We start from the raw sequence: 22765 nt of genomic DNA, 5'->3' as shown, positions 1-22765 counted from the left end.
CAAAATTTTGGAGTGATGGTGTGAAAACCTCACAACAATACTTCACCCTAAAATCTGCATATATTGCATAGCCTTTCCTTCACATGTTTGAATGTAAACTTTATTTCCATTGTTATTGCTCATTTCTCTTAAAATATTGTCGCTGCTACAGTTCAATAGCTTTATCTGCACCCTCTGACCTTGCCGAGAGTAAATGAATAGCTCTGAGTCCCTAAATATGTATTAGACTAGCATCAATCCAATTTGGGATATTTTTAAGACTCATTGGTACACCCCAACCTTGCTGATATCACTGTCTTATATTGAATGTTGCCACTAATTTCATCTCAACATTTCTCGGAATCTGGACTGCACAGTATTAACAACTATAGCTCCCTTCTCATCTGTTAGGCATGACCAGAATGAAAGTTCATTGGATAATGTATAATTAGGTATGGTACTGCCAACATTATTGAACAAAACTTTCAAACTCATCATTAAGAATGTCATTGCTTACACCTAGCTGATCACTAAATTATTTCCATCAGCACACTATTACTTTCCAGATGCACAATCCTTAAGCGCTTGGTGTACTTCATCATCTTTATGAAATGTCCCTTGAAAGAGAGTTAAAAGTCTAATGATAGTGCACAAATGGAGACCTAAGATTTAGGGATCCATCACCATGTCTTACTCTTCTTCGAGGCATCCATTTCTTCTTTCATTGTTGTTTTCCATTTAGTATTGTCAATGCTATTCATTGCTTCCTAATAGCAACTTGGTTCCCCATCGTTAGAAATCAAAGCAACAAATGAAACGAAATCATCATATCTTTTAGGAGGATTCTTGACTCTGTAAATCTCCTTAGAGATGGTTGTGACATTTCTCTAAATCTGCACCTCCATCTTCAGACGGTTTTTTCTACTCTTTTGTAAAAGGATGAGTTTCCAACTAAACTTATTGATCTTGTGGTAATTGTCCTGTTCCAAATCCTTTTCTACAATATCTGATTTTGTTAGAGAAGATTTATCAAACATAAAATCATCACTAATGATGTTTTAGAGGTTAGTAGGATCCCACAATCTATATCCCTTAACTCCATCATCATAACTACAAAGGAGTATTTTTTGGACTTCGTATCTAATTTAGAACATTGATCTATCATTTGGCTGGGATGCAAGTCAACACTAGCAAAACCACAGTGATTGTTTTCTCTTTGAAAAGAAACAAGAAGCAACAAAACAATTTCCTTTTTGATGGCAGCCCATTAGAGATTGTGGAGTACACGTATCTCGGAATCGACTTCCATAAAAAGCTCAGCTGGGAAACTTGTAGAGCAAAAAGAATTCAGGGGGCATTGGAAAGCACTATATTATTTACAAAATAGATGCAAGAGTGTAGAACTATGGGATTGGAAAACCAAAAAGATGCTCTTCAGTTTGTTGGTTACCCTGGTGATCCATTATGGATGTGAGATCTGGGGCAGCAACATGTTAGATCAGAAATGGAGACAAATAGAAAGAATTCAAAAGCATCTAATCGTCTACAATCTCAAGATTAAAACCATGATTCCTTACGAGATCTTATTGGCGGAAACAGGCATATTTCCATTAGAGGTGGCAGCCTAGTTCAATTATTAAGTTATTTAAAGAAAGCTCAAAGAATGGAGAAACAGTGATGGCCTAAATTGATCACAAAGGAAAGACTTGATAGAAGAAAGAACACATGGATGAAAAAAAATGTCATATGGATGGAAAATGGAATAGTAAGAATGCCTAGATAACAATGAGGGAATAAAAAAAATTGTGAATGAAAAGATCAGAAGTCTTATATGGTCAAAACAAAAAGTGTGCAAAAAATAATATTATATCAAAGAATTTAACCCAACAAGTGATCATGTGGATAAAGCATACATAGGAGCAAATATCAATTGGAAAGAAACAATGCTCATAGCGCAACTTAGAATGGGTAATCATCATTTGAGGTGTGAAACGAGTAGATGGACACTACCAAAGGAAGAATGGGAGGAAAGAATAGGTTTATTTTGCAACATGGGAATGGTGGAGACAAAGTGACATTTTATCATGGAATGCCCAGCGTACATTGACATCTGCTCCATCTACGAGGCTATCCTAGCAATGGGCAATTTGGATACTATTTTTAGGAAACACAGCTAGAGAAGACAGCAAATTTAATGATCAACATTCATTGTCGAAGAGCAGACCTAAAGAAGCAGTTTCAAAAGGCTTAATGTTCTCTCGCCCTTTTCGCGGGGTGTGTTTTTCTAGGTGGTCCCATAGGCTGTTTTGGCTTCACGGACATTATTGAAATCTTTCATTCATTCATTCATGCATCACAACCAAAAAAAAATCAGATTTCAATAATCACATGAATGGCCTATCCATACCATTTTAGGAATCTTCCAATTTATTGTGATTAATGGTGACAAATTTACCAGATAGCATGTTGTATTAATTGCTTCTACCCACAACTCTTGCAGCAATTTGGGATTATTGAGCGCACTCTTTGCTCTCTAGAAGAGTCCTATTTAAGTGAACCATTATGTTGAGGGGTGTAAACTGTGGTATTATGCCTCATGATCCCAGCTTCCTTGCTATTAGTTTTAAACTCCAAAGATGTGAACTCACCTCCAATATTTGTTCTTAAACACTTGATTGATCTTCCAGTACTCTTTTCAACCAAAACTCTAAATTGCTTGAATACAACAAACACATCAGCTTTAGCTTTTAATTAAATAGATCCACACCTTTCTAGAGTACTCATCTATAAATGTCACAAAATATGGTGCTCCTCCAAAAGAAACACCAGGGAATGGCACAAACATTTGAAAGGACATAGTTTACAACACCTTTTCTTGTATGACTACCTGGTTTAAACTCCTAGCTTCATTGCTTCCCAAAGACATGATGCTTGCAAAGATTCAAATTCAATGATTTTAAGTTTGTAACTTATGGTTTACCAGTACCTTTATCTCTTTCTCGCTCATATGACCTAGTCATTGATGCTATAAACAAGTAGATTCATTTGCTTCCTTATATGCCACAATTTTTTAACTTACATTGGCACTCCCTTCTACAAAGGTTTCTAACTCTTGTAGCCTTCAATTGATTACTAAAATGCCCTTGGATATTTTAAGTGCTCTACCTCGACAAGAGTATTTATGCCCACTAAATCCAAAATACCCAAGTAAATCAAATTCTTTTTCGATTTCAGTACATGTCATACCTTTGTTAATGTCTTTACAACACCATCAAATATATTGATTCTAATTATGCCAATCCCAATAGTTTTACAAGAAAAATGATTTCCCATAAGAACAATACACCCATTACTAGTTTGATAAGTGGAAACCACCTCCTGTGTGCACAAATGTGATTAGAAGCACCAAAATCTAAAATCCATTCATCTTGATATTGTAACATATTACAAACAGATAACACTTCACCAACTGTACCTGAATTTGCCTCAACCAAATTTTATTCCTTTTTGGATTCATTATTCTCTTCCTTTCTTTGCCAATATTTTTTCTTGAGATGCCCTATTCTATTGCAGTACCAATATTGTCCTTTACCCTCTTTGCCTCTTGACTTGGATCTAAATTTATTTCTCAAACTCTCCCCTTTTTCTGTGGAATGACCTCTAGCCAACATTGCTTCCAATGTGGAAGTTTTTGTATTAGACTTCTTTTGCAACTCTTTCAACAAAAAAGCTCCCACAATAGAATCAAATTCAAGGGAGTCGATTGTACTAAAACTAATAGAAGTGATTAAGTGATTCCAAGATTCGGGAAAAGAACATAACAGTGTCATTGCTTCGTCTTCATCTTTGATTTTTACATATATTACCCAATTGACAAATTAGAGTATTGAAAACATATAACTGATAGTCAACTGGTGTACCTTCCTTTATTCGCAGAGTGTACAATTGCCTCTTCAAGTAAATTCAGGTTTTGTCATGTAAAGACTCTTCATTTTACTCTATAAACCTATTGTTGTATCGTCTCCAATAGTATTAAAAAGAACCTCATCTTCTAAACACAACCAAAGTGGGCTTAGAGCTCTCATATCCAAGTCTTCCCAATCCATGTCAGACATATATGTCAGTTTTTTTATTTTCCATCCAACGCCTTGTGCAAACCTTGTTGCAGTAACAAATCATGTGTCTTGAGCTTCCATAGCTAAAAGTTATTTTTGCCATTAAAACTCTCCACCTCAAACCAATCATTCAAAACCTTTTCCATTTGATACCAAAAAAACAACATCAAATTCTAACACAGCTGCTATAACAATAAGTGCTCTCAGGCCACTTGTTAAGTATATGGAAGTAAACGCTTGATATAATTAAATATTGTAGAACAAGTTTAGACAAACTGCCAAGGAACCATCCATGGGACAAGGTATCAATGTTCTTATTGGTTAAGGAAAATCTTACAAACTTCACAGCTATTGCTCTCTTAAAGTCTGAATTTACAAATCACGACAGCAATTGCAAATTTTGCCTTCACAAGCAACATATATAAAAAAAATCTTCTAAATGCAACTGCCACCAACATAGAAAAAACTGTTCAACTAACACCAAAATAGAAAAAACCAGCGCGCAAATCCTTCAAAGAAAATAGAATCTTTCTCACTAAGAAGTATTTCTTTCTAAAGGTGAGAAGGAATTAGAAATTTCTGCTCCCTAAAATTTCCATTTTTCAAATTGTTGTCATAATCCAAAAACTATTACTCCTAAAAGACTTTCAGCCTTCTAAACTCTAACGCATTCCCTTGCAATTTAAACTTCTAAACCTAAAAAATAACTACTGTAGTGGCCTCCTTGACGAAGAGAAGTCTATGCAAGGCATAGATACAAACTCTAACCCCAAGGCAAAATGTTTCTACCAAGAGCAAAGACCACAAAACTCTTCCTGACTCTTGTACTCAAGAAATGTTGCTTTGTTTCCTTATAGTATCTCCTACTCCTAGGATTCTTTGGTGTACAACTTAGGTCCCTCACATTATTTCCAAATCTTTCAAGGACATCCTTATAAACTCAAACTCTCAATTGAAAGCATACTCAAGTATGTGGGTGCCAAGGGTTTAGGGGCTACGGAGAGAACAATAGATTGTTGTGACCTATCATCTAGATTACTCCCATAGGTGTTCCTTTGGTGAGCCACATCTTAGGACAAATAATTTTGCAAAAGGGACTAATCACATTCTAGAAATAAATTTAGACATGAATTTGGATGTTAAAACTATTGAGAACTGTCTAGAGCATTGGGGTATCACTAGCAAGTTTCATGGCTTATTGCCTAGATTGAAAGCTCTACATGAATTAGCAGCCATGGCATGGAAAATATTGATTCAGTTGTGATGCCCCCTTTCAATAATAAAATATAAAGATACATTATAAAACAAAATATTTTAATATAATGTAATTATAAAATATTTACAAAATAAATAAATGAACAACATAATAAATAGATTACAATTAAATTTATCATTACATAAAATAATAATATAATAATAATTAATGTAATCTAATATTGCCATGAGTTGTAGGCAAGAGCCTAGAACACAACGGCCAAGAGCCTCTTATCTAGGAGTGCTTGGGTTTGAATCTAATCAAGAGTAATAAATAATACTAATTATTATTAACCAACACACATAACAATAAATAATCTTGGCTTTGGCCTCTTACCAATCAATATGTGTGTGTGTGTCTATATATATATATATATATATATATATATATATATATATATATATATATATATATATATATATATATATATATATACACTGCCATGAGTTATAGTCGTGAAATTTTAAAAAGATATTAATCATTGACAAATCAACTATAGGGAATAGTTGATGGTCAAGGGCCTCAGCATGTGTGACGACAAAGATTTGAAATAAACAAACCCTATGTGTAACCTGTCAACTCCTCTCATCTAGCAATCACCGTTAAGTAATCTAAGTAGTATTGTCAATAAAGACAAATGAATACAATATGTGAAAAATGGAATATTTGTAAATGGACTTGTCATTATAGAAGAATAAAGTTTTCAGAGGGACATCAACAACAATCCAAATAGGGATTATTAGCTGCAATGAGAAATCAAACAATATAAGTATACAAGAAAATACATGAAATGATTGTCAATGTTTTGGCACAACAATAAGGTAATGATATATTTTTGTTCAAAATAGTGTAGTAAGTAGATACCTTCACACCATTGGACATCACAATACTTCCTAACATCATGTATCATTGTGGATTATAGTGGAGAGTTGTCGATAACATAATATTATGTTGGTCAATAACAATGTAAAAGATTAGTATGAAAACAATTCTTGGACAATTGTCAATTAGCATTTGACATTGACAAATAATTTATAAAAAGCAATTGTAAGTAAGAACAAAGGAATCTTCTAAGCTACTGCGGATAATAATCAAGTTACAGTTTTGCTGATAAACAATAGTTTATAAATTATGAACTAATTAATAATTAGGAAAAGAGGCGATTTAACCTTGAGTTGCGACCTCTGGATTGCCAGCACTTCTAGACCTATTTAAGAGGCATACATCATTTCTTCAAGGGAGGTGGAATGAGAAGATTTATAAGCAATCAAGCAATCATTTGGGAGAGGAACTATTTTGTCTTTTACCCAGTGAAGATCAACAATCAAGGCTTAGGAATGAAAACAACAAACAAGTATTCATATTTAGATTTATTCAATCATATCAATATTAAGGTAGTCTTGATCGTATTACTTGCAAACCTTTAATATATTAGTTCATGAAAGATCCCTGATGGATCTCTGCTGCTAATCTGCTGTAGCTTTATTATATTTTTTTCTTTTAATTTTGTTTTTCCTGTTTATTAAAGTTTTCTTGCAGAATTAGACGGAAATGCAGAAGAGTTTGTTTGTTTTTTGCGTTTTTGATGATTATTCAACATAGAAATGAGGAGCAAATGATACGAAAAGAGTCTGAAAATAAATAACAATATGCAATAAAATCAGAGTTGATACAAATCGTACCAGGCAGATCTCTGAATTATAGAGTCAAATAAAGGATCCAGTACATTTCCCCTAACAATGATGCCAAAACTGGCTGATGAAAAAGGGCTGTGAACATGCATACAACTGCTGCTGATTAACCGACTCTCTATATTTCAAAGTGCTGCAAATGGCGGCTACTGCTGCAAGGCTCACTTTCCCATGTACCAATAATCGCGCCCAGCTAAACAATACTGCAAACCCAAGCTGAAATGGCATCCTCCTTCCCTGATAACAGCTGATACCACTGAAAATTTTAAGACCAAATACGGCTGAGGGTTATGTCCCAGCCAGTAAATACCCTGGGGTTTGTGTCCCAGAATAAAATTGCCCAAGCAGAGCAAATTTGTAAACAAGTTTCAAAATGCATAATGAGGAATGGCGCCTCCATCTCCTTATAACCTCTTCCAAAGAAATTGAACCCTAAAGTGACTCCAAAAGGCGTTGGGTTATAAAAGTGATTTAAGTCTTATTTTAAAGTGGCCATGTTACTAGAAAATGACCTTTTTCTTCGTAGAAATAAATCCGTTCACTGAATCGCCCTGAGACCAAAGAGAAAGATTTAGAAAAGTTCAAGACCTTTCCAACAAGCTATCACACCAAGGGGTACGCATCCAGATGAGGTCAAAAACCCCTTATTACTCCAAAATTGCTATTAACTTAGCCTTATTTAATTATTAAACGCTAACTTAGGAAATATTTAAAATATAACCCAAATAGCTACAAAATGCCCAACTGACATCACAAACCATAAAATCATCTGGTCACCTGTCTGTGACTAAAGTCGGAAATCAAGGATCCACTGGCAGTCTAATCCCTAAAATCTAGGGATGCTCCTAAAATTTAGGAGACAAGCTCTATCCCTCTGAAACTGAACCCAAAGAGAAAACTCATGGAAACCCAAACCTGTGCATGATCATACCTCCTAAAAAGTAGGAATGAACCCCATAAATGTAGGAACTGTCTCCTAAAAACAAGGAACGTCTCCCAACTGATAAATAACCGCCAGAACACCAAGTCCCCAACACTGAATAACCATACTGGGTCTCTATCCAACCCTGTCAGCCTACAAGACCCCATAATAAGCTGACTCACATGTCTCTGTTAGACTGAGCTAGAGTGGGGACATGACAGTCCTCCCCTCTCGAAGATGCTTGCCCACAAGCAACTGTAATGTTGCATGCTGTAAAATGCTCTCACTCTCCCAGGTGGCATCCTCTATGGGAAGATCTCTCCATCGAACCAAATACTCTCGAATCACCCAACTTCTCAGCCGCCATTCCCTCACCTCAAGAATCTCATCAGGGACCAAAATCAATTTACCTTCCTCATCCATAGGAGGTAACTCGGGTGAAACTGTAATATGTTGTCCAAGGGCCTTTTTTAGGCAAGATACATGAAATACATTATGAACTCTGCTGCCAGGTGGTAACTCAACCTCATATGCAACCTCTCCCACTCGCCTAAGTATCCTGTATGGACCATAAAAACGTGGTTTGAGCTTCTCAGCTCCCCCCCTTTTTAGGGTGCTCTGCCGATATGGTTGTAAGTGCAGAAAAACCATATCATCCACCTCAAATGCTCTCTCAATCCTGTGCCTGTCAACGTACATCTTTTGTTGATTCTGGGCCTGCTGTAAATTCTCCCTAAGAGATCTCATAACATCCTGATTTTCCTGTAACCAATCCTGAGCCAAGGGAACTCTACTGTGACTAAATGCCAAATCAGTGAAAGATAATGCCTCATATCCATAGAGAGCTCTGAAAAGCATCATGCCAATGGACATATGATGCGTAGTATTGTAACAATACTCGCCCAAATGCAACCAACGCACCCATGCTTTTTGCTGTTCTGACACATAGTTACACAAATATCCCTCAACCCACTTGTTGACTATTTCTGTCTGCCCATCAGTTTGAGGGTGGTAACTAGTACTAGGTGTCAACAAAGTACCTGCTAGCCTAAAAAGTTCCTGCCAGAAAGAACTCATGAATCTGATGTCCCTATCACTCACAATGGTCTTGGGAAGACCATGAAGTCTAAACACCTCTTTGAAGAATAAGATGCTGTAAAATCTAACGCAATCAGAAAGAAGTAGACATACTTTGTTAGCCTATCCACAACAACATAAATGCAATCTTTCCCCTGAACCCTAGGAAGACCTGTAATGAAATCCATTGAGATCCCCGTCCACTTTTGTTCCGATATAGGTAATGGCTGCAATAATCCCGCTGGGTAGGTATGCTCCGACTTGTTCTACTGACAAGTCATACACTCACGGACATGGCGTAAAACATCATCTTTGAGACCCTTCCAAGAGAATCTCTCACGAACCGCCCTGTAAGTCTTACCATATCTTGGGTGTCCTACTGTAGGAGTATCATGGAGAGCATGCAAAATTTGTTCCTTCAACTGAGAACCTGGAACAAGGTAAACCTTGCCTTTGTAGTAGATAATATCATCTACCATACTGTATCTGTCATCCACTATCAACCCTTCCAAGATCTCACAAGCATACTGATCCTTGGAGTACTCAACTAAAAGTTGAGCCTTCCAATCCGCTGAAATCTCGCTCAATGAACATAGGGCAGCCAATGAAGGTTTCCTAGAGAGTGCATCAGCCACAGTATTATTCTTCCCCTTTATGAATTCGATATCAAAGTCATAAACCTGAATTTTGCTAACCCATTTTTGTTGTCAATCATTGAGCTCTGTTTGATTTAGGAAATACTTCAAACTGTTATGGTCTGTTCTCACCACAAATTTGCTACCAACAAGATACTGTCTGAACTTGGCTAACGCATGCATAATAGCCAACATTTCCTTATCATAGGTAGAGTGCAACTTTTCATTGTTTTGTAGCTTCCTGCTCTCATAGGCAATGGGGTGTCTATTCTGCATCAACACTGCTCCTATACCCAAACCTGAAGCATCACACTCCAGGACAAATGGCTGCGAGAAATCAGGTAGTGCCAAAATGGGGCAAGTACTCATAACCTCCTTGAGTCTATCAAAGACCCCCTGTGCTTGTTCTATCCATCTAAAAGCCCCTTTCTTAGTGAGATCTGTCAAAGGTGCTGCCAACTACGAGAAACCCTTCACAAATCTTCTATAATAAGCACACAATCCAAGGAATCCTCGTAACTCAGTAATGTTCCCAGGAACAGGCCAATTCTGAATCGTCTGAATCTTCTCTTCATGCACCTTCACCCCCTCAGCACTGATCACATGACCCAAATATAATACCTCCCTCAATCCAAACTCACATTTGGAGAGCTTAGCAAATAGAGACTGACTCTCCATTATGCTAAGTACCTCCTCGAGATGTCTGAGGTGGTCCTCCCAAGTACTGCTGTAAATCAATATGTCGTCAAAAAACACTAGAACCGATTTCCTCAACTGCTTGTTGAAGATATGATTCATACAGGACTAGAAAGTAGCTGGTGCATTGGTAAGGCCAAAAGGCATTGCCAAAAACTCATAGTGCCCGTAGTGACAACGGAAGGCAGTCTTGTGTACATCCTCTGCCCGTACACGTATCTAATGATAGCCTGAATGAAGATCAATCTTAGAGAAGTACAGCCCCATGTAACTCATCTAACAACTCATCAATGCGCAAAGTGGGATATCTATTTTTTATTGTCTTCTTGTTCAACGCTCTATAGTCTACACACATCCGTAGAGTCCCATCCTTCTTCTTAACCAGCACTATAGAAGAAGCAAATGGGCTGGAACTAGGCCGAATAAAACCCATGTCCAATAGCTCATGAATAGTCTTCTCAATTTCATCCTTATAGGCTCTAGGATGACGATATGGGGTAGTAATCACTGGCTTCGCTCCATCCTCCAACTCTATACCATGCTCAAACCCTCTATCTGGTGGTACTCCAAGAGGTATATCACCAAACACTCTACCGTGACAACCCATCACTGACTGAATGTCCACATGAAATACACGATCATCCTGAGATATGGATGTTTTGGATTTAACCAAACAATGTGTAGCCCAAAGCACATCATTATGCCTAAGGATGGTCTCCATCCTGCGAGAAGTCACCTCTCTAGGTCCACCATCTGACGCTGCCCTCAAAATCACCTTCTGCCCACCAAAAAGAAACTATAACTACATACGGTGGTGATCAATAATGTAACGCCCAATACCTTGTAACCACTACATGCCCAAAACCACATCATAATCTTCTATGGGAAGCACATAGAAGTCATCAGTCAAATTATAATCTCCTATCTAAATACTAAGTTGTGGAATCCGCTTGGTACAACCCAAGACGGCACCATCAGCCACCTTCACTCCAAAACCACCAAACTCCTCGTACTGTAAGCCACGCCTCTCAACTAATTTCTGATCAATAAAGTTATGCGTAGCACCTATGTCTACCAAACTGGTAATCTGCTTACCCTTAAGTGTACCTTTCAACCGGAAGGCATGAAACTTAGGATAACTGGAGAGGGTAGCCATAGCTACTTTAGCTGATGCCACAGGCTCAGGGATGTCTAACTCCAACTGTGTCTGAAACTGCTCAACATCCTCTATATTATCCTCAATATCAGTATCAGGAACCTCCTCATCCCCTAACTCAGAAGGCACCTCAATCAAATGAACCTTTCCTTTACCCATGCAACGGTGTCCTGGTTCCCATGGTTCTTTGCAGGAAAAACACAACTTTTTCCTCCTCAACTCATTCCTCGTCTCCTGATTCATCCAAGGAGTTTTAGATGAGGACCCTCCTTTGTTCTGTGACGTATTGGCCTTCTGTGCAGGCCGTGAATCTCTAAATGGTTTCTTATCTACCTGCTAAGAAGTGGGAACAGTATCTAATCTCAATGTCACATCAATAGCCTCCTTAAGAGTAGCTGGTTGGAAAGCACGTACCAACCCTTTTAGCCTATCCTGCAAACCCTCAATGAACAACATCACACTACGTTTCTAGGGCATATCAGGTACCATAACTACAATATGCTGGAACTCATTAATATAGGCTTCTGCATGACCAGTTTGTTTAAGGTGAGCCAACTCCCTGTAATAAAGTTCTGTATCCTTACGATCAAACCGTGCAATGAGTCGCTCGGTGAACTCAGTATATGAGTGAACTAAGGCATGATCCTAGGTAACCAATCCATGGTGCCACCAATCATAGGCAATCCCCTCTAAATGCAATACAGCAAACTGAACAGCCTCACGCTCAGGCATGGGCCTCAATGAAAGGTATATGTCCAGCTTGTGGACCCAAGCTCGTGCGCTAGTGTCTCCTGAGCCGTTATATGGGGCCAATGTAATCTTCCCAGTAGCTCTATTGAGGTCATAATTCTGCTGCTGCTGTGGTAGTCTATTACCACAATCTCTCCTGAACCTAGTTGTATCTCTACGTTGTGCACAATACTGGGGAAGAGGGAAGACGTCCCTAACCTCAGGAGGTAGAGCTCTTCACTCAGCTGTGGCCGCCAAAACTAACTCCTAAAACCCCACTTCTGGTGGTTCCACCTGCGCTGGCCGTTCACCTAGTATGAATTGGGGAAGCAATGGCCTATTCCTAGTAGGTGTACGATGGCGATGCCTCCTACTGGAACGAAGGGAGCTCCCAATTGAAGAATGAGACTGATGGCTACGCTAACTACCAGCCACTGAAACTAATCTACTTTGCCTGCCTTTGTGTCCACCCATCTCCAAATGCTCCAAGGTATCCTGTAATGTATCTAAAGCCTGAGCGATCTTGGGCTGAGTAGTGAATAGGGTCCGTACCATCTCTCTTTCTTTTGCCTCTGTAGGCATGTTGTCGCCAGCAGCACCCTGCGCCTCACCCATAGTTGGTATCTGTGTGTCTCTGGAGGCCTCTGCTTGCCATTGGTTTCTCCTGCGCTCGTAGAACCTGTGTATTTCTCCACCAAGATGCATAGATTTGTATTCAATCCACCAACTAGTAACTACCCAGATGCCAAAATGATTTATCAAAACTTTTTATCCAATACCCAGATGCCAAAATCTCTTGTGACAATTCCTCACAAACCCTACAGGCTGGCAGGATGTACGCTCTAATACCACTGAAAGATCCCTGATGGATCTCTGCTGCTAATCTGTTGTAGCTTTATTATATTTTTTTTCTTTTAATTTTGTTTTTCCTGTTTATTAAAGTTTTCTTGCAGAACTAGACGGAAATGCAGAAGAGTTTTTTTTTTTTTGCATTTTTTATGATTATTCAACATAGAAATGAGAAGGAGCAAATGATATGAAAAGAGTCTGAAAATAAATAACAATATGCAGTAAAATCAGAGTTGATACAAATCGTACCAGGCAGATCTCTGAATTATGGAGTCAAATAAAGGATCCAGTACATTTCCCCTAACAATGATGCCAAAACGGCTGATGAAAAAGGGCTGTGAACATGCATACAACTGCTACTGATTAACCAACTCTCTATATTTCAAAGTGCTGCAAATGGCGGCTACTGTTGCAAGCCCAAGCTGAAATGGCATCCTCCTTCCCTGATAACAGCTGATACCACTGAAAATTCCAAGACCAAATACTGCTGAGGGTTACGTCCCAGCCAGTAAATACCCTGGGGTTTGCGTCCCAGAATAAAATCGCCCAAGCAGAGCAAATTTGTAAACAAGTTTCAAAATGCATAAGATATCTTGAGGAATGACGCCTCCATCTCCTTATAACCCCTTCCAAAGCAAATCGAACCCTAAAGTGACTCCAAAAGGCGTTGGGTTACAAAAGTGATTTAAGTCTTATTTTAAAGTGGCCATGTTACTAGAAAATGACCTTTTTCTCCGTAGAAATAAATCCGTTCACTAAATCGCCTTGAGACCAAAGAGAAAGATTTAGAAAAGTTCAAGACCTTTCCAACGAGCTATCACACCAAGGGGTATGCATCAAGATGAGGTCAAAAACCCCTTATTACTCCAAAATGGCTATTAACTTAGCCTTATTTAATTATTAAACGCTAACTTAGGAAATATTTAAAATATAACCCAAATAGCTACAAAATGCCCAACTGACATCACAAACCATAAAATCATCTGGTCACCTGTCTGTGACTAAAGTCGGAAATCAAGGATCCACTGGCAGTCTAATCCCTAAAATCTAGGGATGCTCTTAAAATTTAGAAGACAAGCTCTATCCCTCTGAAATTGAACCCAAAGAGCAAACTCATGGAAACCCAACCCTGTGCATGATCATACCTCCTAAAAAGTAGGAATGAACCCCATAAATGTAGGAACTGTCTCCTAAAAACAAGGAACGTCTCCCAACTGACCAATAACCGCCAGAACACCAAGTCCCCAACACTGAATAACCATACTGGGTCTCTATCCAACCCTGTCAGCCTACAAGACCCCATAATAAGCTAACTCACATGTCTCTGCTAGACTGAGCTAGAGTGGGGACATGACAATTCAGATCAATATTTCATTTCCCATAGTCAATAATTCACATCCATAGTGATTATTAGCAAATCCATACAATCTTATGGTATTAGAACTAAAACTTGAAACAAACCCATACTTTCCAAACTCAACATTTCACCCTTGTTGGGAATATTTCATCAAAAAGATCCATTGAATTAAGATATTTTTACCAGCAACCCAAAGATTGAAAGAGGTTTTTGTTACCAACTACAAAATTGAAGATACCTATATAGATATCCTTGTCAAGGCATTGGTATTAACATTAGGGACTCTAATAGAAAATTAAAAGTCATTCTCACATAAAAGTAAGCTTGTCATTTGGCACTAATACATCTTCTTTAAATGAATATTGTCAGTATATAATACACTCATAAAATAAAAAGAAGCCTCCAGCAACCAAATTAAAAGAAATCAGCCCCAAAATCCATTATACAAGCCAGGCACATTACATAAATCCTCTACACAAAGGATGTAATATTGGGATTAGGGCTTACTATAATGTCCCTTTCTTGGATCACCTTGTACTTTTCCCTAGATTCATAGATCCTAATGAGATAAAGAGCATAATATAGCTAGAGATATAGTCTTGCCTTAAGAATGAGATTAGATTAACCTATTTAGGAAACTTGCAATCAAGTTTGACAATAATGTAGATATAACTCATGAGATTCGTCCAATTAAATCTAAATGAAGGTTGGGATGGAAGAAATGGTGAGGTGCCTCAAATATCCTCTACCCTAAGCCCAAGAGAAGGACCTTGTCCTTTTTGGCCTCATGTTTTCATTAACCATATGGGGTAGTGTACCTAGTGAGGATTGTACGTTGTTCTCCACTATCATGTCAACCTCTTTATCTCTTATGATTGAGGACCCCCTCAAGTTCACTTCAACAACTGATCAGAGGCTGCAATAGGGTGGCTTTAAAATGACCCTCAACCCTACGCCCAAGAGCAGGACCTTGTCCTCTTTCGCTGGATGGTCCTTAACCATCTTTATAGGTGGTATGCCTAGTGAAGGATCTTCTGTCGTTTCCCTTTCCTTGCACTCCCTTCTCCACATAATTGATTGTTGCAGAAATTTATATTAATAAATGTATAGATATGTAGATTCAAGCATTTTTTGATTGCATACAATCTCGCCTATATATATATATATATATAGAGAGAGAGAGAGAGATACACGAGTATAACTACTACATCATACCACAATAAATGAAAAAATTATACATAGATTGATCGGCTGTATATACAACTGCTGTTGCTGACTTTCTTAAGACAGAACAGTTCTCCACTATCGCATCCCTTCAGAATTTTGTTGCATCCCTTCACCTTGTTAAATCACATCTCTTTCTAGATCATACTCTTTGTTAGCATTGATTAGTTTGCACCTTTCGGGAAACAATTATATTGATGCTTCATTAACTGTTAGTGTTTCACTATAATGGTATTAATTTGTCATTCTAACAATTATATGCTCCTTTAATGAATTGATCATCATATTTGAGAAACACTTCAGTCTATCGAAACTTGCATATGATTCCGATCCCTTCAATAATGTAATTCAGCCTATCATTGTAGCATAAAGGCTTGTATTGTTTACAGAGCTTTTGCCTTAGCATATGTTATTTTATGGATCAGGATTTTCAGAAAAATAGTGGGGTCTTATGAAATAAGATGATTTTATGATATTTTAAAGGATTCGTCACAATGGGGACATGACAGTCGTCTCCTCCTTGTGATTACTCGTCCTCAAGCAATGATTCAGAATAGAGTGATTCAAGTTGTACTATTATAATTATACTAGGTTGAAGGTATAGGAATTGTGCTAGGTTTGCCATTTAAGACAAGTTTTCTCTCATCATAATAAGACCATTTTGGATTGACACGCGTTTGCACAATACCCAAGATATTTTCTTGCATTATTATACACTAAGATGGAGATTAGAAGCATGATTCACAATTATGCCATGTTCTATGAAGATGTTTCCCCAAAGGAACCTTACAGAGATTTTAATTTGACATGTTACAATTATTATTGTGGAGATTGATTGGATAACTTATTCTTAGATTCTAATGTAGTAACTCATACAGGTGCAACTCCAAAAAAGTCCATTTGTTTATTTCCCCTTCATTTTTTATTTGGTACTCTTAAGATCTCCTTCATCATGCTTTGCTTCCTTGTTTGGGGTTCCTTTTATTTCTCTGTCGTATCACTTCTATTTTTTGGGCATGGCTTCTTTTTCAGCATATGTCATGGCTCCCACTTTTCTTTGCACCTATAACATATGTTCTTCCTTTTATGATCCTTCACATTACATTTATGTCCAGGAGCCCATAGATCTTTGTAACCAAAAACACATATTTTCCTCTTGGCCTTCCTTTTGCTTACATAAATGTTCCGGCTCCCATCATTCCTTCTAATCATAGCATAGGTTTTTTCTTCAGAATTCCAAATGGGTGCCTTTGGAAAGAAATGGTCACTTTTGTTTATCATAGAAGTGCTTATCTTCCCCTTTTGAGTAGCTCCCATCCCACATTTTGGTGTTTAGTCATGGTGTTTTGGATTGCTTCCTTAAGTGTGGTAGGGTCAAACACCTTACAAGGCCATGGAATGAGTCCAGCAATCCTTTTGTGAACAAGTAAGTCTCTTCCCAAATATTTGGGGCACCATAACTACTAGCCTTTGGAATTTGATAATATAGTCGTCAAGGGTTCCCCTTTGCCTTATTCTTGTTAGTTCTTTGAAGTGTTTATGGGGATGGGTTATGGTCAAACCTCTCAATGAGTGTTGTTGTGAAGGTATCATAAGTTTTTATGTTTTGATGTTTTTGGGTGATTAAACCATGGTGCCACCAATCATCAGCTATCCCCTTCTAAATGCAATATGGAAAATTTTAGGGCATCTTCTTCTAACATTGAGTTGAGAGCTAAGTAGATCTTAAATTTTTATCTCCATGAACGAGCGGTGACTTTTCCTCAACCATCAAAATTTGGGATGGTTAACTTACCTACCATGCATTGTAAATCTTGATTAATGTGGATCTTCCTCTTATTATGAACACCCTATGTTCCAGCCTCACAATGTACCATAAATAGGGTGCTCTTCTTGACTTCAAGGGAAAGCATGGCATATCCTTGGCTAGTTCATTCAAATTTGAATTGGATGTGTTAATCTCCTAATCTCCTTTGGGTGAGAGGCTGAGTTGTTTCTTGGGTTGATCCTATTGTAATTCTATTATCACTTTCAAATTGTCTAGGGGTGATATCCTTCTCGCTCCTTGGGTTGGGTCTAACAATGTTTATGGAAGCTATTATGCTTTGTAGGCTTGGGCCCTCAAAGGCCCTAAATTTTGTTCCATTTGTTCACTTATTAGGCTGTCTTGATTTTCAGTCTTCTTAATTCCCCTTTTGAGAGCCCTTAAAGCCCTCTCAATAAGTTGCATCAAATATTATTTGTCCCTTTGGCTAGCAAGAACAATGCTCTTATACCACTTGTAATGGCCTTTGATTGGTTCACCTTGTACTTTGCCATAGATTCACAAATTCCAAAGAGATAAAGAGCATAATGTAGTTAGAGGTATGGTACTTATTAACAATAAGATGAGATAAGCCGGAATTATACAACCAAGTTAGACAATAATGTAGCTATAATTCATGAAATACATCCGATTCTTGGGCTAAGCAATATGTAAATTCACAGTGTGATAAAGAAAAATTCAGCCAATTGTTACTAGTATTGTGCACTAATGAAGACTAAAAGCTGACCACTGGACCAAGAGGTTTAGCCAGCTATCACCAGCAACATCGACGTGACCAATGCTAGGTGATATCCATATTGCAAAGGGGTCAACAATATCATCAAGGTCATGTAGTGATATATGACTAGTACTACTCTCTTCCTAGGGGAACAGACTTGTCGCCAATGGCCTAGGGGTGATAAAAGTTGGAACCCACCATCTTGGATAGGTTCATCACTTCTGGAAAATTCCTTCTAGCCTACATTATCATTTTGGGATTAAGGATGGGCACTCAATGTAGTATGGAACGCACTAATGTTTTCTTCCAGGTTATCCAATGGAAAGCATTGAACCCATTGGACTGAGGATGGACCCCAAAGGGAGTATGGAATGCACTGAACTCCTCTTCCCAATCCTCTCCTTTAAGAATCCAAATTCCTTCCACTCTTCCCTAAGCCTTTGGCCTTGATTGTAGCTTTGGGATTGTTCGCCAAGATAACTTGCTAAGTCCACCTGGTTGGGGTGAAAGGTGCAGAGCCCAATGTGGTTGGGTTTGTTGCACCCTTAAGTTGGGGAATCAAAGACCCCAGCATCCAATTGCTAAGCATGTCAACACCCACTTGTAACTCTCCAAATACTCCAAGTTATGAGCATTGTACTTTGTTTCTAATGATACATTGTTGTATAAATATGAACAAGGACACAATATTATATGTGTTTTTCTTCCTTTTTTTGGAAGGGCCAGGCCTGCAGACAAGAAGTCGAAGAAGAAGAGGTAGAAGCAATTGGCGAAGCTGAAGCAATTCCTCTTTGATCCAAAAGCTATGAACTAGTGAGGTCACAAATGAGGGACCTTAGCCCCAATATAAAAATTCAACAATGACATCCCAATGGGTTTTGAAACTTGATGAGAAGAACACCACCACTAAAACTAAACCATCATACTAAGCCCATCCTGGCTGCTGATTAAAATGGTATTTGTATTTGCTTTTGTCGGTGAAAAAATTGTTGGCTCCTATGGCTAGTTTTTACATTTATTTGAAACTGTGTGCCTCTTAGAAGCTGATCATGGACTTGTTTATTACAGCAGATATGCAACTAACCAACTTACTGAAAAGAAAATTCGATGGTCAAACCATCACCAAAAAAAATGCTAGTTATAAGTGGTGAAATTTTTAGCAAGATAAAATGCACTTTTTAATAGATTTAAATGGGCATCTTTGCTCTTTCATCAATGTCCATTCTTAAATAACTAAGAAAATGTATCTGGAATTCAATCATTTAAAAACCAGTGCAATCAATAATTCAAAATACTGTTGAAGATGAGCAAGGTATCTCACCTTGCAGCTCGAATTCGGGCTTTCACAAAGTTAGGATCAAGTTTCAGGGCTTGCATGCAATCCAACAGTGCAGCTCTGACTCTGTTAACAGCCATCCGAGTGGCCGCACGGTTGCTATAGCATAGCACTAATGCTTTGACACAATCCTCAGATGATTCATTTGAAGAGACACAGCTTATGCCACGCGAATAATATTCATCAGCTCTGGAAAAATCCCCTTCGGAGTATGCTTGATTTCCTCTGTTTGAATTATTTATGCAACCACCAAATTTATCACTTGTCACAAGGAAGAATCTACACAACACATCATTGTGAACGTATCTCAAAGCTACATGCATTTTATAAACTTGAATATTGTGTGATAAATGTTCAATCAACTCAATTTTATGGTACACCGAACTTATTCAGAAAATTTCCAGTTAGAACAAAGAGCAGATGAAAGAATATCTAAAGTTAGTGAATATAGAATAATGATGAAGTAAATGATATACCTGTGCCGCCAACTTTCACATGCCTGCTCTAATGCTGCATTCTTCATAACCATGGAAATAGCTGGTGGATTGCCTTTTCCGCGTGAATCTGGAGCTATAGTTGTATGTCTGTCACAGGATCCAAGTGTGTTTTTCACTTCATTAGCTAATTGATTTGAATCAAGCAAATCCCCTTTTAAACTTGAAGCATAACTTTGTATTGCATCTGTTCGAAAAACCAGGGGTCGCAAAGCAAAAGGAGATGACTCGAATTTCTCAACAGGGGTTCTTGATTTTGTATTTACTTCAATTGAAGACCGATAACTTTTCCTCACATGTCCAGATGCCGAAGAACTTTGTCCATACAATGGTTTAGAGGCAGAGCGCCTTCTCTGGATGCTTCCACCAACTATTGCAGGGGCATTATCACTTCGGCTCTCCCACTTGTCAGTTATAACCTTCTCAAATATATGGTTTGAACCAACATTTGAAGACCTTGAAACAGGCACTTGTTGATTGAAGGACGGAGACATCCATGTGGAACTGCTAGCGGGATCAGTATATTCTTTCCCCCCTTTGCTGCCAAACAGGAACTGATGTCCTTCTAAAGTGGGTGACTCTCGGTTGCAAATATTTGCAGCATTTGTGTGTTCATCTAGATCGGTCTGTAAGTTCGCGTTTGTAGACATTGCCTCTTTGGATTTTATTCCTCTGTCAGACTGGCGCAAGTTGTGCTGATTTGTTTCTCCGGAGTGAAAAGGACTAGCACAATGCATAGAAGAACGTTCTACATATGCTGTGTTATCATTTTCGATTGGAGCATTTTCCCTCAACCTCGCTCCGAGATTATCAGACTGATACTCCACCGCAACATTACTAGAATTTGGCACATTATTGTCCTCCATTTTTCTCCTCCCATGCTGAGTCTTAGCTCCTCCCTTCTTTGCTCCAAACTGAAATGTATAATTTGAAGTCGGAGACAAATTCTCCGAGGAATCCGAGGACTCATTTCTTTGCAATGGCACATCCCCAATTATGGAGGAGCTTCGAGGTGATGATACTGAACTAATACCTCCTCTGTTATGCTGTGCTTCTGTTACAGTCTGTCTGAAAGGCACATCAAGTTTCGTCAAGGATGTGGCCGAACGGGTGGAACCAAAGGAATCGGACTGTCCAACCAAAGAATCCTTCATCAAACTTTCCTTCTCAACAGCCTTGGAATCAAACCTCGCACTTAAACTAGAACGAGACATGGAGGGAACCCGTATGTTATTTCCCGGAATCAAATTAGGCCCAGATACCACGGTCCGATGCTCGAAAGCCGGCCTTCCAGCAGCTCTATAATCACCATCGAGTGCCTCAGATTCTCCATAAACCCCAGGGTTCTCTACACCAAGTTTCGCATCCTGTGCACTAAACAATGATGCCTTGTACGAGCCCAAATCTCCTACCTCTGATGCATCTCCACCAGAATTCAATCGACCATTACAACTCTTGGACCCAATGCCACCAATTCCACGCCCCACACTGTCAAAACTTCTCGTCTCAGCTCTCACACAATGATGCTCACGTAACGAAACCTCTCTATCGTCATCATCGCTATGCCTGCTAATGCTTACAAAGCTGTCAACTCCATCAATCTTTGCCCGAAAAGGCTCCAATTTAGAGAGCCGATCGAAAACCACATGATCACTATCCTTCTGGTAGGTGTGTTTGTAAATAGAGGCTTTGGAGCGATCAGATAGAAATTGTTCAAAATTGGCAGGTTGATCCGCCGACTGAAATGGATCACTATGGACGGCCTCCTTCGCTGAAACTCTCCCGGACGATCTCCTTCCAGCCTTACCCTGCCTGATCTTGTTAACTTTACTACTTCTACTACTACCACCAGCGTTACTATTACCACTGTTATTGTCCATGGCCTTAAACATCAAGGCATCAAAGGACAGAGGGCTAGAGGGCACAGCCGATTTACTTGTATTTGAAGACGATATAGGAGAACAAGAAGAAGCATAAAGGGGAAAGTTATTTGTACCAGCCCCTGTTGGTTGATCGGCAGTGAGTGTCCCTCTGCCGGCGGCACCGAATTCAAATCGGCTTGACGAAGATTTAGTATTGTTGTTGATGCTGCTGTTGTTGTTGTTAGTGTTGCGGATTGGTGATGGTGAAATCTGAAACCGCGACCTGTGCCTTGCAGCCACAGGTGAGGAATGAGAATGAGAATCCATGTAGCCGTTGCGCCGAAAGGCGGAGTGTATTGTAATGTTGGACACCTGTATTTGTGTGCATGAAAGCTGGTAAAAGAGCGATAGTTGGATTGGGTCAGGGAAGTGCACGTCGGCAAATTCATACAATGTATTCACACCTCCATTTCATTTAATTTCTTTTGGGTTCTTAAAAAGGGAAGACAGTCCTCTCACTGACAATGATAGCAAGTGTGGGGTGAAAGCAAAGAATAATGTACTTTGGTTCTTTCCACATTTCCGTTCTCTACTTTTTACTTTTCCATTTTTTATTTATTTCTAGTTGTTGTAGATAGCAACCTTTATTCCTTTCTTAGCCTAGGTACAGATAGATTATCTAAATATTGTATGTTATAAGTTCTTATATGTTTATATGTCTAAATTATGTAATGTTGGAGTAGTCTTATATTGTATGTACAAATTTGAAGTAAGTTGGCGATGTTAGTCTATTTATGAAAAAATTAATTAGATTAGATTAAATGAGTTTTGGGTAAAATAGTTTT

At 38.5% G+C, this 22765-nt stretch overlaps 1 protein-coding gene across 5 annotated transcripts in view; it reads right to left on the bottom strand.

Annotated features, from left to right (window-relative positions):
• The window catches only part of LOC149570317 (uncharacterized), a 108954-nt gene extending 86565 nt beyond the window's left edge, over positions 1 to 22389 (bottom strand). Inside the window, exons 1-2 of one of the 5 annotated variants that reach the window (XM_089822944.1) lie at positions 20041 to 22389; positions 19550 to 19843 (exon numbers count right to left, since the gene is read on the bottom strand). In XM_089822944.1, coding sequence (XP_089679070.1) covers positions 19550 to 19843; positions 20041 to 22247 — 2501 coding nt within the window. In that variant the 5' untranslated portion in view covers positions 22248 to 22389. The remainder of the gene's footprint in view (positions 1 to 19549; positions 19844 to 20040) is intronic. The other 4 variants (XM_089822943.1, XM_089822945.1, XM_089822942.1 and 1 more) reach the window with 4 other exon arrangements.
• Positions 22390 to 22765: the final 376 nt, after the last annotated feature.

The sequence above is a fragment of the Cupressus sempervirens genome, chromosome 3 (genome assembly GCF_028749045.1).
Source record: "Cupressus sempervirens isolate cs-2001-9-10 chromosome 3, ASM2874904v1, whole genome shotgun sequence".
Classification (NCBI taxonomy): domain Eukaryota; kingdom Viridiplantae; phylum Streptophyta; class Pinopsida; order Cupressales; family Cupressaceae; genus Cupressus; species Cupressus sempervirens.
This window is presented reverse-complemented; position numbering and strand designations above follow the sequence as displayed.